This window comes from Schistocerca serialis, chromosome 1 (assembly GCF_023864345.2).
Source record: "Schistocerca serialis cubense isolate TAMUIC-IGC-003099 chromosome 1, iqSchSeri2.2, whole genome shotgun sequence".
Lineage (NCBI taxonomy): Eukaryota > Metazoa > Arthropoda > Insecta > Orthoptera > Acrididae > Schistocerca > Schistocerca serialis.
Window position 1 is genome coordinate 884,898,317 of NC_064638.1, and position 15,847 is coordinate 884,914,163.

At 34.4% G+C, this 15,847-nt stretch overlaps 1 protein-coding gene and 1 long non-coding RNA gene across 3 annotated transcripts in view; one reads left to right on the plus strand and one right to left on the minus strand.

The window, feature by feature from the left end:
• The window catches only part of LOC126411109 (uncharacterized), a 132,453-nt gene that overhangs the window by 19,351 nt on the left and 97,255 nt on the right, over positions 1-15,847 (plus strand). The window lies entirely within an intron of this gene.
• The window catches only part of LOC126411093 (clustered mitochondria protein homolog), a 369,115-nt gene continuing 353,612 nt past the window's right edge, over positions 345-15,847 (minus strand). The window contains exon 23 of the mRNA XM_050081339.1: positions 345-6,113. Coding sequence (XP_049937296.1) covers positions 5,969-6,113 — 145 coding nt within the window. The 3' untranslated portion in view covers positions 345-5,968. The remainder of the gene's footprint in view (positions 6,114-15,847) is intronic.

The following is a 15,847-nucleotide window of genomic DNA, read 5'->3' on the forward strand; positions in this document are numbered from 1 at the left end:
TAAATTGCACTGTTTAGTTTTTTTTGTGTGACACAGAAATGCCATGCTTTTGTATTCATTCTTTGGTTAGTCAGCACTAATTTTTACTTTCAGCATTCGATGTAATTTTAAATGACATATTTTACTTAAATTGTGATTTTTACAGATGACTTGAATCCACTTGACAAGTTGTGCTTATGATGAGAAAAGTCAACATAAGTCCTTAATGACATTTTGATTCAAATAGTCTGTACATATCTACACCCATTTGAAATCTGGTAGAAAAAAAAAAGGTACGAAGTTAAAGTAAGCTTTCATATTGTAGACAGGATTCTCATATATAGGTGTGCTAATCAGAACACAAGTCATGTAAAAATTTCTATTTTATTTATGACATGATCAGATGCACATTTTATGGCTCCTGCCCCTAGACTATCAAATTTTTCATTTCCTACAGATGTTCCTCATTCCAGAATAATTACTCAGATTTCTCTGAACATACTTTTCATAATCTCACAGCATAAAGCAGTTTCTAACACTTCTCAGGACCCTCCTTAATTACAGAATTTAAAAAGCACACAACCATATACCATTTGCTATCAGCATATTACAGATGAATACTAGAGTTTTCAGTGAGTTTCAGCCCTTTTTATTGTTATGATTATTGCTCCGTGAATGCAAATTTCTTTTATATTGTACAAAAAGTATAACAAAATGCCAAATGAGACAACTATACACCAGTGGCTCATTAGCCAAACTTTTACCGCTAGCACTACTGTCTCTGAGATAAAGTTAATCTATCAAATGAAACTGAATTACAGTTTCAAAATTGTGATCATCTTATCTCTTACAGCAATGTTTTTCACTTTATGATCTCCTGTAAAAGTTTCTAGAAAGAGATGCATTATCGGAACACATGTTCTAATGAACAGATATTCTGAAAAATGGGGGTCACACTCTTCAATGTGGTAAAAAAAAAGGAGGCTTCAGTTTCCTTCTTTTTTTGTGTGATAACTAGTAAACAGGGCGGAACAGCAGCAATTCAGTCAAAATAGCAGAAATGCACATTATTATTATTAATAGGAAAGAACATGATCAAATACAAACTTATAGTGAATTTAAGGAGCAACACACAAACATAGGTACCGAAAAATGGTGACAACATTTATCATGTAGTATTCTTATGAAATCTGTTCTATGAAACTGGTTCTGCAGTGTGAGACTGACAACATTCACATTTTGAACGCCATTTTACATGCTTCTTTCACTGAGAAATGAGAACAATCAATCCCTGTATGTCCCTTGAATTTCTAAACCATTGCTGCTTAATATGCTTGTTGATCTTTCCTCAAATTTTAAGGTTCAAACTTCTCAATCAAGTGCCTAAAAAGCTGCATAATTCACATCACCAGTTCTCATAACTCACCTGGCAGAATGAGCAGAATATGTATTTCAGATTTAAATACTCAGAAATTCTCTTACACTGGCAGTGACTAAAAAACCACTTCACCCTATGGAGTTATTAATTGAATACTAGATAAATTGTAAAATTTATTCGATGCCCATTTAGGAAATTGGGGATAATGCTGAAAGACTGCAAGTATTGAACAGCAACTTAAAATGAATGAATTCTAAGAATTTGAACACCTATTAACAGTCACAACTAGCTGAAAACAAATTTAACTGTATGAATTTAAAATACTACCACAGGTAAGTCCTTTGAGGCTCAGTTTCACCTTTTCTCTTCCTGTAAGCACTTTAGAATAGTGGGAGAGGACCAGCACTCATTTTAATGTTTCCTAACTTATTTCATATGTACTCCCATAAGATTGGCACTATCAATTTTAATTTACATAGTGATTCCAAACTTTGATTTACTGAACAGTACCAGTCATTAAACAAAAGGTTACTACGAAAAAAACCTTGTTGAGTCTGTAGTTAAGTTTATTTAAACTATTGTTTTAACAAACAATTGTAATTTAGATTGGTAATTTAGCTGGGTATAAATGTGCAGCCAGTTGCTTTTTTGGATTTTAGATACAATTTATTGTACCATTAATTAGCTGTAAAGCCACAGCACGCTCATCAGATGGAGGTGTTACAGGAACAACATTGTATTTACACCTCATGTTTACATTCTGTGTGCAAGTGTGATACCAAGTGCAGCTAAACACTGTGTATATTTGTGTGCACTCAATAATGTACATTGTGGGTATAAATTTGCTATGGATACCACAACGCAGTGCACTGTAATTAGCAAAAATATAACATCATTTCTGTTTCATAAACATTTTGTTACCAGTTATTAAATTTCAGTCATTTCAGCCAGCCTCATCACCATACAGTCTAGCTACATTTGGTCCATGATGTGGTGCTCCTGTAACACCATCTGATCATGAGCTTCCAATGCCTTAAAAACTAGTTAATGGCACAACAAAACTTATCTAAAATCCAAAAAAGTGACTGGTTGCATATTTATGCACAAATAAATTGCCAGTTTAAATCACAGTTGCAGTTTGTCATCCATAATGGGTATACTGAAACTGTAATTTACTTTTACTATAGCTAAATTCTTAGGTACTGGGTAACAGTGCTTTTACATATTTCTTCTCTGTGGAAGTGCTGTAATTCAGACATATCAGTAGAGGTTTTCTCTTGTCACATTGGTAAGAATATGACCAGTTCTAACAGTGATTCGTATATCAATGAAATTTATAATATGGTGAACTACTCTCATTGAGACTGATATAACAACATATCTTGTGCCGTAAGAGAGATAAAATTTGAGGAATTGGTCTTCTCATGTTTGTGACCTTGTAGGGAACAATCTCTGTAAACACTTATGTGGTCTCAGATTTCATATCCAATACTACATAACTTCTTTGAAAAATTTTGATATTCACAATAATAGCTCCTTCCTTCAGTGAAAAGGCCCATTCAGATAAAAAAAATTTGCATAATTTCAAATTAAGTGCGTTATTAATTTTATTAAATCACTGAGCAAACAACTAATTTACTGGTTGAACTTTAACTGATTGTGTGCTTTTCAAATTTTCAGTAGTTTCTGTAATAATGATAAAAATGTGCAACAGTAAATGAATGACTAGTCAATGCTTACAAAAGAATGAAACAATGTGTAATGTAAACACTCATATCAAAAGGTTAACCTCACTTATCATGCACAATGAGATATGTATTCAAAAATTATTATTTTTTCCAGTTTACATTATTTAAGGCACACTACATTTATCGAGAGCGCAATGTAAGAACAATGCTGAATCATTTTTTTCAGCTACATGTAACATTCAGACATAAAACTACAGATTTATGTTCCTGAATGTGACGAACAGAATGAGTTTTTAAGTATCCTTCGATGCGTAAGTGAGAACTTATTTAGCACCAATTACAGCAGTCTCTGATTCATAAAGAATTGGAAGCATCACCTGTAAGCCTCAACTTTGTTAGTGAATACCACAGACTCACTCTAAAGAAAACCACGCCTTATTAACAAAAACGAAGAAACCATTTCTTTAAACAGAATACACTCCTTAGACATGTTAATTTTCATTGAATATTTTGTTGCTTATTTTATGAAACTGAACACCAAGACTGTCACAATATCATGACTTGTTTGAATGGTGCGCATTCTTAATATGCATACAGATGAGAATAATTCTATTCCTGGACCTATAGCAGTGATACTCTTAATATAATTAACAACCTTGAAAAATCTGCACGTTCCATTATTGCTGTGGAAGCTGTATTCTCCAGGAGTATACAATTTTATTTTTGACACTCATTTTTAATGGAAATGAATTACATTTTTTGAACTAACGGAAATACTTTTAACCATTTCCAGCACCAGGACTGTATGCTGTTATGAAGTGTTAAAAAATGTGTGAAAACTATTATGGAATGTCAACTAATTGGATACAGTACAAAGTACCTACTCAGCAAAATAAGTTCACTACAATATTTACAAAAATACTATACTGCCATCGAAAGTTTAAAATTCAAACATTAAGCAACAGCCAAAAGAACTATAAAACTATAATTTTTCAGAATACCTAAAACTATATATAAAAGATAAATCAGGTCTCTAGTCAGTACATGCTACTAATCACTAACATATTCACACTTCTTCAGGAAGAACTACTACTATGCATATGCAATGAAACAACTCTTTGGCTTTACACAGTAACACCAACAACTTCCTCAGAACACAGGCTGCAACTGTTAAATAACCTGTCATTTAAACTTTATTCATTTAAAAAATAGTTTGTGGTGAGCATTTACAGAAAAAAAAAAAACACCTGCGTGTAAAGTATCAGAATATTTTAGTGAAACCAATATGAGATTCTTCAACTCTCAGAAATAAGATGTACGATGCGCGCACAATACGCATGACTTCTTACAATGGTATACATCAATCAAACACAATGGCTAGGAAATAAAAGCAGAACATTATGTAAATGGAAAAGATATGTATACGAAATAGTGTGTGACTCAATTGCAGTATATGTCAACAATAGTAAAGAGCTACTATTGTGTCTGATGAAATGGCAACCCTATTGTATGATTAGGTTTTCAGATAATTCAGTAAACATTATTACTATTCTTCTTCACTGAAAATCTTTTCTGCAAAGAAAAATCAAACAAAACTTCAAATGAATTCAGGTAATAAGTGTTTCACAGTAACTGTCAAATTCATAACATTCTTCTGCAGGATGCGCTGTGCTTCTATATTTAAAAAAATTGCTTTAATCATAAGGAAGCTTGACTTCTGTAGAAAATTTGTAGTTTCTCTAGCATGACGAATAATGAATGACTAGATATTTTATTAGAACTTCAGTGACGTGTAAATGCTCACCACTCTGTTTTTGTCCAATAGAATCAAGTTTTTAATGTACAGACGTGAAATAAAAACTACTACTTATCAGTGCAGCTCAACAACAGATAACAGGTATGTAACAGCAATAATAACGTATCCTGAGTAGTCAGTTTCAACATCATCACCCAACCATAAATACAAGTTATAAATTTAGTGTACATTCTATAATAGAATCTTTCACCAATGGTACCTTTTTCAATCCCCAGTACCAAAATACCTAGTCATTGTTTGCATGACCATCATTAACAGAAAACAAAGAGAAACTACCTCTCTCATTACAAGAGAGGGAAAAATGATACAATTCACAAGTGCAAAGCCATCTTAGGCACAATGCACATGTTTCACATTTTTCTCAACACCTCACAGGAATACTCAAATGCATTCTGATGTGGTATTACAAATAACATGTAACAAGTATTGCTATTTAAGTCCACAGGTAACAACAAGAGAACAGATAAACGTATGCAACAAAGTTACAAAAACCCATTTATATATAATTTCTTGTATTTTTAAAAAATAAAATACTGTATGCATTAGCCCAAAAGGTGTCTCACTGTACATAATGCATATATAACATTAACAATGTTTCTCAAATAGTAACAATAAAATCAGTAACATTTTACTGACTCCATCACACACGCACACACAAACTAGGCCACTTTCAGTTACTTGCCCCTGGGCACTATTTGACAGCTGCAGAGGATTCCAGCACAACACAATGCTTTGCACTTGTGTTCTTGTATGGACAGACTATTTGTAACCCAGAAGAATGGTGTGCTGCAGCTTCTAGGAACACAGCTCCTAATAAATTTGTCACAGAGATACAAAAACAGAGCTGAGAGTTAACTCCTATGGCACTCTGGGATAAACTGAAAACTTACAGCTCTGGTGTACACTTGTCATTTTCCACAAAGGTATGTCAAGTACTGACAGTAGGCACACACTCACATCACTTATTTCACTCTTCGCTTTTTTCCCTTGCAGTTTTACACCTTTACCCTTGTCACTGGACTCTTAGTAATCTGCTCTGAAATCATTGCCCTTGTCTGTACACATGATGAATGCACTATGGCCTCACTAAGCCTTTTCAGCCTGTTTTCAACTTGATTTCACAACTTTTTTCTTTTCAGCATCTTTTATTACTTCTGAAAGAATCTCAGATTTTTCGTCCAAGAGTGCTGGAGAAGATTCCTTCAGCTGACGCTTCTCAATTTCAGCCTTGAAATTTTCGATGTCTTGCTGACTGCAAAAGAAATTGGGGCTATTACTAAGGAAATAAAGAACACACACCAGTAATGACAAAAAGAAGTACACAATGGGACATATAATAATCATCATATTATTAAGTAAACAAGTACAGAAAATCTTTACATTAACAGAGGATCACCCAATATCTGTAGTAACAAAAACAATAAGCAATAAAATATGCAAGGTTTGCATAAATAGTATACTTGTGATAGCAATAAACATTTAAGTACTGAAGACAAGCCATAGGTTAGTTATACAATTAATTTACATATCATAAACATAAATCATAACAATAATGAAGTTCCAAGACGTTAAAAATCATTATTAATACTGTAAAAGGTGATTTATTGCAGGCTAACATTAACAGATTGCTGCTAATCAAATTTATGATATACCCATCTAAATCTACATCTACATACATACTCTTCAAGCCACCACACAGCGCATGGTGTACAACTGCTGTTCCACTCAAAAATGGAGCAAGGAAAAAAAATGACTTTCTATATGCCTCAATATGAGCCCTGAATTCCCATATCTTGTCTTTGTGGTTCTTACGTGAAACACACATCAGCAGCAGCAGAATCAGTCCGCAGTCAGTCACAAAAGCAACTTATCTAAATTTTTCTCAACAGTGTTTTGTGACAAGAATTTCATCTTCCCTCCAGGGATTCCAATTTGAGTTCACGGATCATCTCTGTAGTACAATTTAAAGTCATATCTGCATGATACTCACATGCTGATCGAACCTACCATCACAACTCCAGCAGCACACCTCAGAATTGTTTTGATGTCTTCCTTTAACATTACCTGGTGTGGCTCCCAAACACTCTAGCAGTACTCAACAATTGGTCGCTCTAGTGTTCTGTATGGGGTGCCCATTGTAAGTGAACTAAACTTTCCTAGAATTCTTCCAATAAACTGAAGTCGATCATTTGCCTTTCCTATTACTGATCTCACTTGCTCATTCCATTTCATATTACTTTGCAGCACTATGCCTAGATATTTAAATGATGTGGCTGTGCCAACCAACACACCACTAATATTGTATTTGAATGTTACGGGATTGTTTATCCTACTCATCTCCATTAAAGTGTATTTTTTCTACATGTAGAGCAAACTGTCATGCATCACACAAATAGAAGTTTTGTCCAGATCATCCTGCAGTCACTCAAAAACAGCACTTTCCCATACACATCATCACTGAACAGTTGTAAATTGCTGCTCACCCTATCCATCAGGTCATTTATGTGCAGATAACAAGAGTGGTCCCAGCATGAGAGTTGGAAATATTAACATTTTCTGATTCCCGTTCAAATTTCACATATTGTCTGTCATATATGGAACATCATTTATGAATTTGTCAACTTTCTGCCGCATGCCATATCATTTTTTGTAGTTCCTGTGCCTTTACACAAGGGGTATTAATTTCAACGACAAATTTTTACTGTCATTTTCAACTTGCTTACCATCAGTCACCATTCGAATAAGTACATATGAGAGATATCTGAAAAGTAAACTCAGTTGGGCTATAAATGAAATACTGGACTGCTTAAAGCAAATTTATTAGAAAATGTCTTTTATTATTTCTCTACGTAATCACCATTCACATTCAAGGGGTGGGCAAAGGTATGGAAACACGAAAAACACAACACATTACCATGCCTAATGTGGTGTAGAACAACTCTTGCCATTCAAAACATCTTCCAGCCATCTCAGAATGGGTAAATACAGGTCCTGTATGGTTTCTGAGAGCATCTTTTATCAGTTTTCCTGCAAACTAGTGCCAAATTCAGGTAATGATGATGGAGATGGATAGTGATCATACACCTTTCTCTCCTGTGGTTGCCAGAAGAGATGCGACAATTCATCCTAATGCTCACAAAACCAATCTTAGACGATGCGAGCTGTGTGAACAGAGGCCCTTGTCGTCTTAGAAAACAGCATCATCATTGGTGAACAAACACAGTAACATGGGATGGACCCGATCAGCCAAAGTGATCGCATAACTGTCGGCAGCAATGCTACCTCACAGAATAACCATGGGGATCATGGAATACCATGATGTGGCTGCCCAAATAATCACCAAACTTCCATCATGTTTCACACTTGGGACATAAACTCAGCCAGAAGTTGAAAACAGTGTGAAACAAGACTCATCCAATCAAATAGCATCCTTCCGTTGCTACACAGTCAAGGTTTTATGGCTTTGGCACCATGTTATCCTGTTACATGTGTGTGCACCAGTAATGAGTGGTTTTGGAATTCCAGCTAACCCTGCAATTCCCTGCTTATGGAGCTCCCTTTATGTTGTTTTGGTGCTGACAGGGTTTATGAATGCAACATTCAGTTCTGTTGTGACCTTTTCAGCTATTATCCCTCTTGAATGACTGTCCATCATAATCACTCTTAACAGAGTTTTGTCTGTGTTGTGACTCAGTGGATGATGATTTTTTCCACCTTCCCTGTAAGCGGTATAAATCTTCAATATAGTGCATCTTGAAATAGCAAACCCTTCTGCTATCTTTGTTATGGAAGCATCCACCATAAGAGCATCAGAAATTTGCCCACCTTCGAATTCATTTAGCTCTGGCATAACGCACTCAACTACAGAGGAAACTCTTCAGACCATGAATGACAATATACTGAGAACATTGCACAGTTGATGTTTATGGGCAAATACGACACAGTGCAACCTGCAGGCTTAGCTAGCATCTGCATGTATGTTCAAGCAGGCACGAATGGCATACTCTGTGTATGCTTTTATTTCCTACTGAGTTGACAAATCCTTCTTTATAAAATTCTGCCACAGTAGATAGCAGCCACATCATGGCAATATGTAAGTTCTTTGTCAGAAGCAAAGCATTGGAACCTAAACCACTTTTTTACATGCTTGAAGAAGTAGAAATCTCTTTGAAGTAAGTGTGGGCTGTACAGCTCAATATAAGGAGTGTATCATTGGAATCAACAATAATTCTTTGTTTGCCAGTGTAATGGATCTGGGAGATGTGTTATTTTATAACAGATTTGTCGATACCAAATTGTAAATGTTTTCTTATATTTTTTGTCAGAATTTTTTAAATTATAATTTGCCTTATTATATGTTAATTTACTTATATTTTTGAGAGTGAAAGCATATTGATTACTATTAGAAAATGTGTCGAAGAATAGCAAAGAGACTGATTACAAGTGGAAGCTTGTGTGTTGTGTAAAATGTCTTTGACGCTGGAGTCGTCTTTGACTATAGTCAGTCGGCAGTTAACTCTTGGTGTGTGTTGACAGTAGAACAATGTGCAGGTCGCCGTCATAAATAATTTTGAATTATGTTACTATTTTTTTATATAAACTTTAAGAAGAAACTACATTCGAAGAAATGGTATTTGAAGCACCAAAAATGAGGCAGACACATTGAACCAGGTCATTTCTGCATCCGACAAAGATGCATTGTGGAATCATACTTCAGCTGGACAACTGAAGCCAAGACCAATATCGCCTTGTAAACATCTAATGGAGAAGGTACTGTCACGAAACATGCCAAATTTAAGTAAATAAAAAATAGTGAGCGTATTTCAACTTTGTGTCTCAACCGGGATACCATATTTCAACTGGGGACTGTAGCCGGGATATTGCGTTCACGAGATCTTCAACAGTGCTACGAGGAAGAAAATTTGTGTGTGTTAATACCAGTTTTTTCAGAATGTGTGTTACAGTATTTGTGTTCATCGGGAAGTAAAAGTTTTGGAGAAGTAGTGTTTCGGCAAAAAATGTAGTTCACGACAGAAGAAGTAATTTAAAGAATTTTGGTCAACAATCACATGGATGGAAAACGTGGATTTGCAACAGTAGAAGAGTGTTCCAGATAAGTCACAAAACCCTCGTATTTTGTTAAAACAATATTTTTATCTTGTTTTGTATTGTTGTGTATAAATTTTTTTCTTCACAATGACTTATGAGATTTTCGAGAGTATTGTGCCTAAAGTAGAAAGTAGTAATTTAATAGACTTCGAAAATCAGGACAGGTCAAATGAAACAGAAAGAACCGATCAATTTGATTTTAAAAGTTTTCTTGTAAATTTCACATAAGAAATTAAACAATCAGTTGACGACAATAAGACTTACTGGGATGAAAAAATTGACAACATTTTGTTGCAAGTCCAAGCAGTCAATACCCAAGTGGGTGATCTTTCGAACAGAGTTGGCAGCGTTGAGGAAAAAATTGAATCTGTGGAAGCAAAAGTAAATGAAATTGATGTGAAATTGAGCGATGAAATTAATACTGTAAAAAATGAATTACTGGCAGATAGGGAAAGAAATTTAATTGATTTTAATGAGATAAAAGGGGAAATTAAAAATTTGGATGAGAACACAAAAGTTTTAGTAAAAAATGTACAACAAGAAACTGACAATCGTTTGGTTACTCTAGAAAAAAAAAAGTGGAGTGCAATGACTTAGAAAACAAAAAATCTGTCAAAGAACTTAGCGAAAAAAATTGAAAGTTTTGACATTGAATTTCAAAGCAAAAATCACAATGTCAACACATGCAATCTTGTATCTAATATTCCAGTGAAGCACTTTTCGGTAGATGGACCCTTACATCCCGTTGATTTTACACAGTATTGTAAGGATTGTTTTTTACCTCACTCACCAGATGATATGAAAATTAGATTTGTGAAAAAATTCTTGAAAGGGGAAGCTTTGACTTGGGCAAACCAGATTGTAACTTTGGGGATGACCTTTTCAGAATTTGAATCAAAATTTCTGGAAAATTTTTGGGATGATCTTAAACAAACTAGAATCAAAAGTGAATTTTTGAATGGGAGAAACTATAGAGAATCAGATGGGAACATGAAACAATTTTGCAAAAGTGAACTTCAAAAACTTATCCATTTAACAAAACCTTTGGATGACTTGATCAAAATTGATACCTTAAAGAGAAGATTGGCCTCAGCAATGCAGTTGAGTTTAGTTCATTGTCCTGATAGTAATGTAGAGCAGTTTCTCAATTATATTGAAAAGTTGGATAGGGTAACAGCAAGAACACACAGTGGGTTTACTCAGAAAGATAATGGTCAAAATTGGGGAAATGACAACTTTCAAAAAAGGGAACAAAACAATTATCATGGTGTCAGTCAAAATTCATGGGGTATAACAATTTTCAAAGGAAGGACCATAATTTTTATCCAAAACAAGAACAACATTTTCGCGGAAATAATCAACAAAATAGAGAACACTTTAGGGATCAAAATCACAGAAATTTTGCTAGAGATCAGTACAATAGAAACTACCAACTATCAGGTAATGTTTGGCATAGGAATGGGAACAGAAATGTTGATCAGGGACATTGGCAGAACCACAATCAGCAGTTCAAGCAGGAACAAGTTGTAATTCAGGAAATAAAAAACGAGACTAGTACATGCCCCCTTGAAGGTCCGCAAGTTTGAGGCAGGAGGTGAGCATGATGAAAGGACCAATGGATGTGACTATCATAAACCCAAACATGACAGTTCCAAACCTAAGCTATCACATGAGGTCATTAGTTGTTACTTATTGAAGAAATTTCAAGAGGAAAATAATGATGATATTGATAAAGATAAAATTTTCAGTACACAAGAATATGCAGTAGATAAAAGTAATTGTGATTCATTTAATTTAACAGAGTTTTACACCTGAGCAAAAAAGAACAACACTTTGTCAGACCGAGCGAGGTGGCGCAGTGGTTAGCACACTGGACTCGCATTCGGGAGGACGACGGTTCAATCCCGGGTCCGGCCATCCTGATTTAAGTTTTCCGTGATTTCCCTAAATCGCTTCAGGCAAATGCCGGGATGGTTCCTTAGAAAGGGCACGGCCGATTTCCCCATCCTTCCCTACTCCGAGCTTGTGCTCCGTCTCTAATGACCTCGTTGTCGACAGGACATTAAACAGTAATCTCCTCCTCCTCCTCCACTTTGTCAGATGATGTAATTTGTAGTAGTTCAGAGACGTGTGTGAATGAAAGAGAGAATGCATGCTGTGAGAATGAAAATATTGGTGAAAGGGATCTGGTAACTTTAGAAAGGGGAAATTATATTTTGGGGAATAATTTGAATGTGTATGACCTGAATATGTATAATAATGATGATGTTGATGATAAAGTTGATAATGATAGTAATGGTATTGATGATGATGTTGAGGAAAGGTATTTCATTAGTTTAAATAGGGAGTTGGGTATACACATGGTTGAAAATGGATTAAATAGTGAAAATGTTATAGAAATTCCCAGAGATGTTACCAGGATGAATAAGGCTCACAAGCTGGGTGTATGTAAAAGTGTGAATTTTGATGTTGTTGGTAAAGAATCTGACTACACAAATAATGATGACACATGTATAACTTCTAGGCTAAGTGAAACTTTTACAGATACTAATGACACACACACACACACACACACACACACACACACACATTTCTTATGAATCTATGGCTGAACAGTGAAACTATTTCTTTTGACAAGAACTTTAGAAAGATGCTTATTAATGTATGTGAAACTTATGTCCTGAGTGGTGGAAAAAGATGAGATATTTTATTTTTGAAAAGCTGAAGGATAAGTACTTCAATAGTATACAATGTGATTTGGATGAAAATTCTTGGCTATTTGAGATAATAGAGAGTACTAATGACAATTTTGTATCTTGGGCAAATTTTATAACTGTGACAAATAATACATGTAATGATATACCATATGATTCTGATAAGTATAGGTTTGGGGAAATTGATAGTGATTTATTACATGAGGATACAGGTTCTGAGAAAAGTGATCAATTTTGCAGTCCTTATATAAAAGTTCAAATTGGGTCATGGATTGGTAAATGTTTAATTGATACAGGAAGTGGGATCTCGGGAATATCTGAAAGGTTAAGCAAGAAATTGAAAGTGGGGAAAGATTTTGTTGAAATGCCAGTTGTTGGGGTAAAGATAAAAGGTGCTACTGGGAAGAGCAGTAAATTGGTAAAAAGCCAGGCTTTAGTGACATTTTTAATTGAAGGCAAGTTGTTCACACATGGATGTTTTGTAATTCAGGAATTTAATGAGGATTTTCTTTTGGGTATGAATTGGATAGTAAAAGTAAATACAGCATTTGATTGGGTTGGAAGAAAACTTTTGATAGAAACTAGTGAAAGGGAATACATTCAGACAAATTTTGTGAACACACTTGGTGATCAGAGTAATGGAAATTTTGACAGTATCAATTTACTAAAAGAAAATAGATTGGAGAATATTGAAACTCATAGATTTGATACTGAAGTTGAATTTGGGAATTTAGTAAATTTGAAAAACACAAAATTTATCTGGGTAGCAAAAACAACAGTTAGAAAATCTGCTGTGGGAATACAGTGATGTTTTCAGTGACATACCTGGTAGGGTAAAGGGTTATCAGTGTGAGCTTCAGGTAAAACCTCATGAACCATTTTTCATAAAACCATACAGTATTGCAATATCAAAAAGACCTGCTGTTGAGAAAGAGCTGAAAAAGATGGAAGGATATAATATAATAGAAAGGAGTATTAGTGCATATAATAATCCTCTAGTAATAGTTTCGAAAAAAGATGGTGGAGTAAGATTGGTTTTGGACTCTAGACACTTAAACAAAATTTTGTTCAGACAGACAGACCATCCCAAAAATATTGATGAGTTACTCTATAAATTTACAGATATAAAATATATGTCAAGTTTGGATCTAACTTCGGGTTTTCATCAGGTACCACTTTCGATTAATTCTAGGAAATATACTGCTTTCTTGTACAATGGTAAGAGTTACCAATATTGTGTTGTGCGATTTGGGTTAAATTCTTCTGTTTCCGAATTTATAAGAGCTTTGGATCACGTACTGGGGCAAGAACTTGTGTCGAAACTGATAATTTATGTAGATGACATTTTGGTTACAGGGCAAAATTGGGAGGAACATTTTTCGATTTTGAAGTCAGTTTGTGAAAAACTTAGAAAAGGGGGGATGACATTGAAATTAGGGAAGTGTAAATTTGCAGTTTCTGAATTAAAATTTTTGGGTCATGTTGTCATAGACAAGGGAATTTTGGCAGATCCAGAAAAAATTAAAGCAATTTCAGAAATTCCTATTCCTAAGAATAAAAAAACAATTAAAGTCGTTCTTTTGGTTATGCGGCTATTACCAAAAACATATAAGTGATCAGAGTCTGAATGCACCATGTTTAAGTCAGTTACTTAAGAAAAACACTGTTTGGGTTTGGGATAAAAGTTGTCAGGAAGAGCTTGATAAAATTAAGCAAGAGTTGAGGAAGCAACACTTATTACACAGACCTGATTTTAATTTACCATTTTGTTTGAACACTGATAGCAGTAATTATGGGATGGAGCAGAGTTATTTCAAGAAAGAGTAGAGAATGGAGTTAAGATACATTGTACCATAGCATTTGCAAGCAGAATGTTGCTCAAGCATGAAAAAAATTATACAGTCACAGAGAAGGAACTTTTGGCAATTCATTGGGCTTTTACAAAATTTAGAATTTACCTTATTGGACATAAACCATAGTATTTTCAGATCACAAAGCTTTGAGTTACTTACAAGAGTGCAAATTATACTACAGTAGATTGACCAGATGGGCAATATTTCTGCAACAGTTCGACTTTGAAATCAAACACATGAAAGGTTCTGAGAATGTAGTAGCTGATTCACTTTCAAGGTTACCAATTGGGGGAGAAAAGGAGATTTTTGAACAAGAGGAGGAAAAGCAATTTAAAATAAGATACTTGAAAGGGGTGGAAAATGAGAAAACAATTAGAGCTATGTGTAACAAAATTAGAAAAAAAATCAAAATTTGGGTCAGAGTTGGAAATTAATCAAAGAATGTTTAGGCAAGAAGGGGTATGAGAAACTTGAAAATTTTACAAATTACATAAGGAGATTTTATTTCGGAGAACAGATGTAGATTCTGATAATTGGAAACTGTGTTAGCCAGAGGCAGATGCTGATAAGCTGATCATTTACATACATGAAAGTTTTGGTCATTGTGGGATACAGAAATGCATTCAAAAGATACAAGAAAATGTTTATTTTTACAATATTGGAAAGAAGGTAAGAAAAGAATTGGCAACCTGTGACAAATGTCAGAGAGTTAAAGTGAGCAATCAAAGATGTGGTGGAGAGATGCAAAACATTATTCCGGAAAAACCTTTAGATCTTATCGCAGTGGACTTATATGGAATGTTACCAAAGAGTGAAGGTAGTCACTGTTACATATTTGTTATGGTAGATGTATTTTCAAAATTAATTAAATTATATCCAGTGAAAAAAGCTACTAGCCATGAAATTATAATAAAAATTGAAAGAGATTATTTCACACAGGTGGGTAAACCAAAAGCTATATTATCAGATAATGGTTCACAGTTCACCTCTAAAATTTGGAAAAAGTTTATTGAAAGATCAAAATTGAAGCATATACTTATATCTGTTTATTCTCCATCCACCAATCCTGCAGAAAGATATATGAGGGAAATTAGGAGACTTTGTAGAACCTATTGTAGCCATAAACATCCAACCTGGTTTGAGCACATTCGAAATTTTGAAGATATTATGAATAGCCTACAACATAGTTCCACAGGATTTTCACCGTATGAGATTATGTTTAATATTAGACCTCCAAATCTTATATCAGAACTTATTGAATTTCCTAAATGTACACCTTTAACTATGCAAGACAGAGAAGATATTGTCAG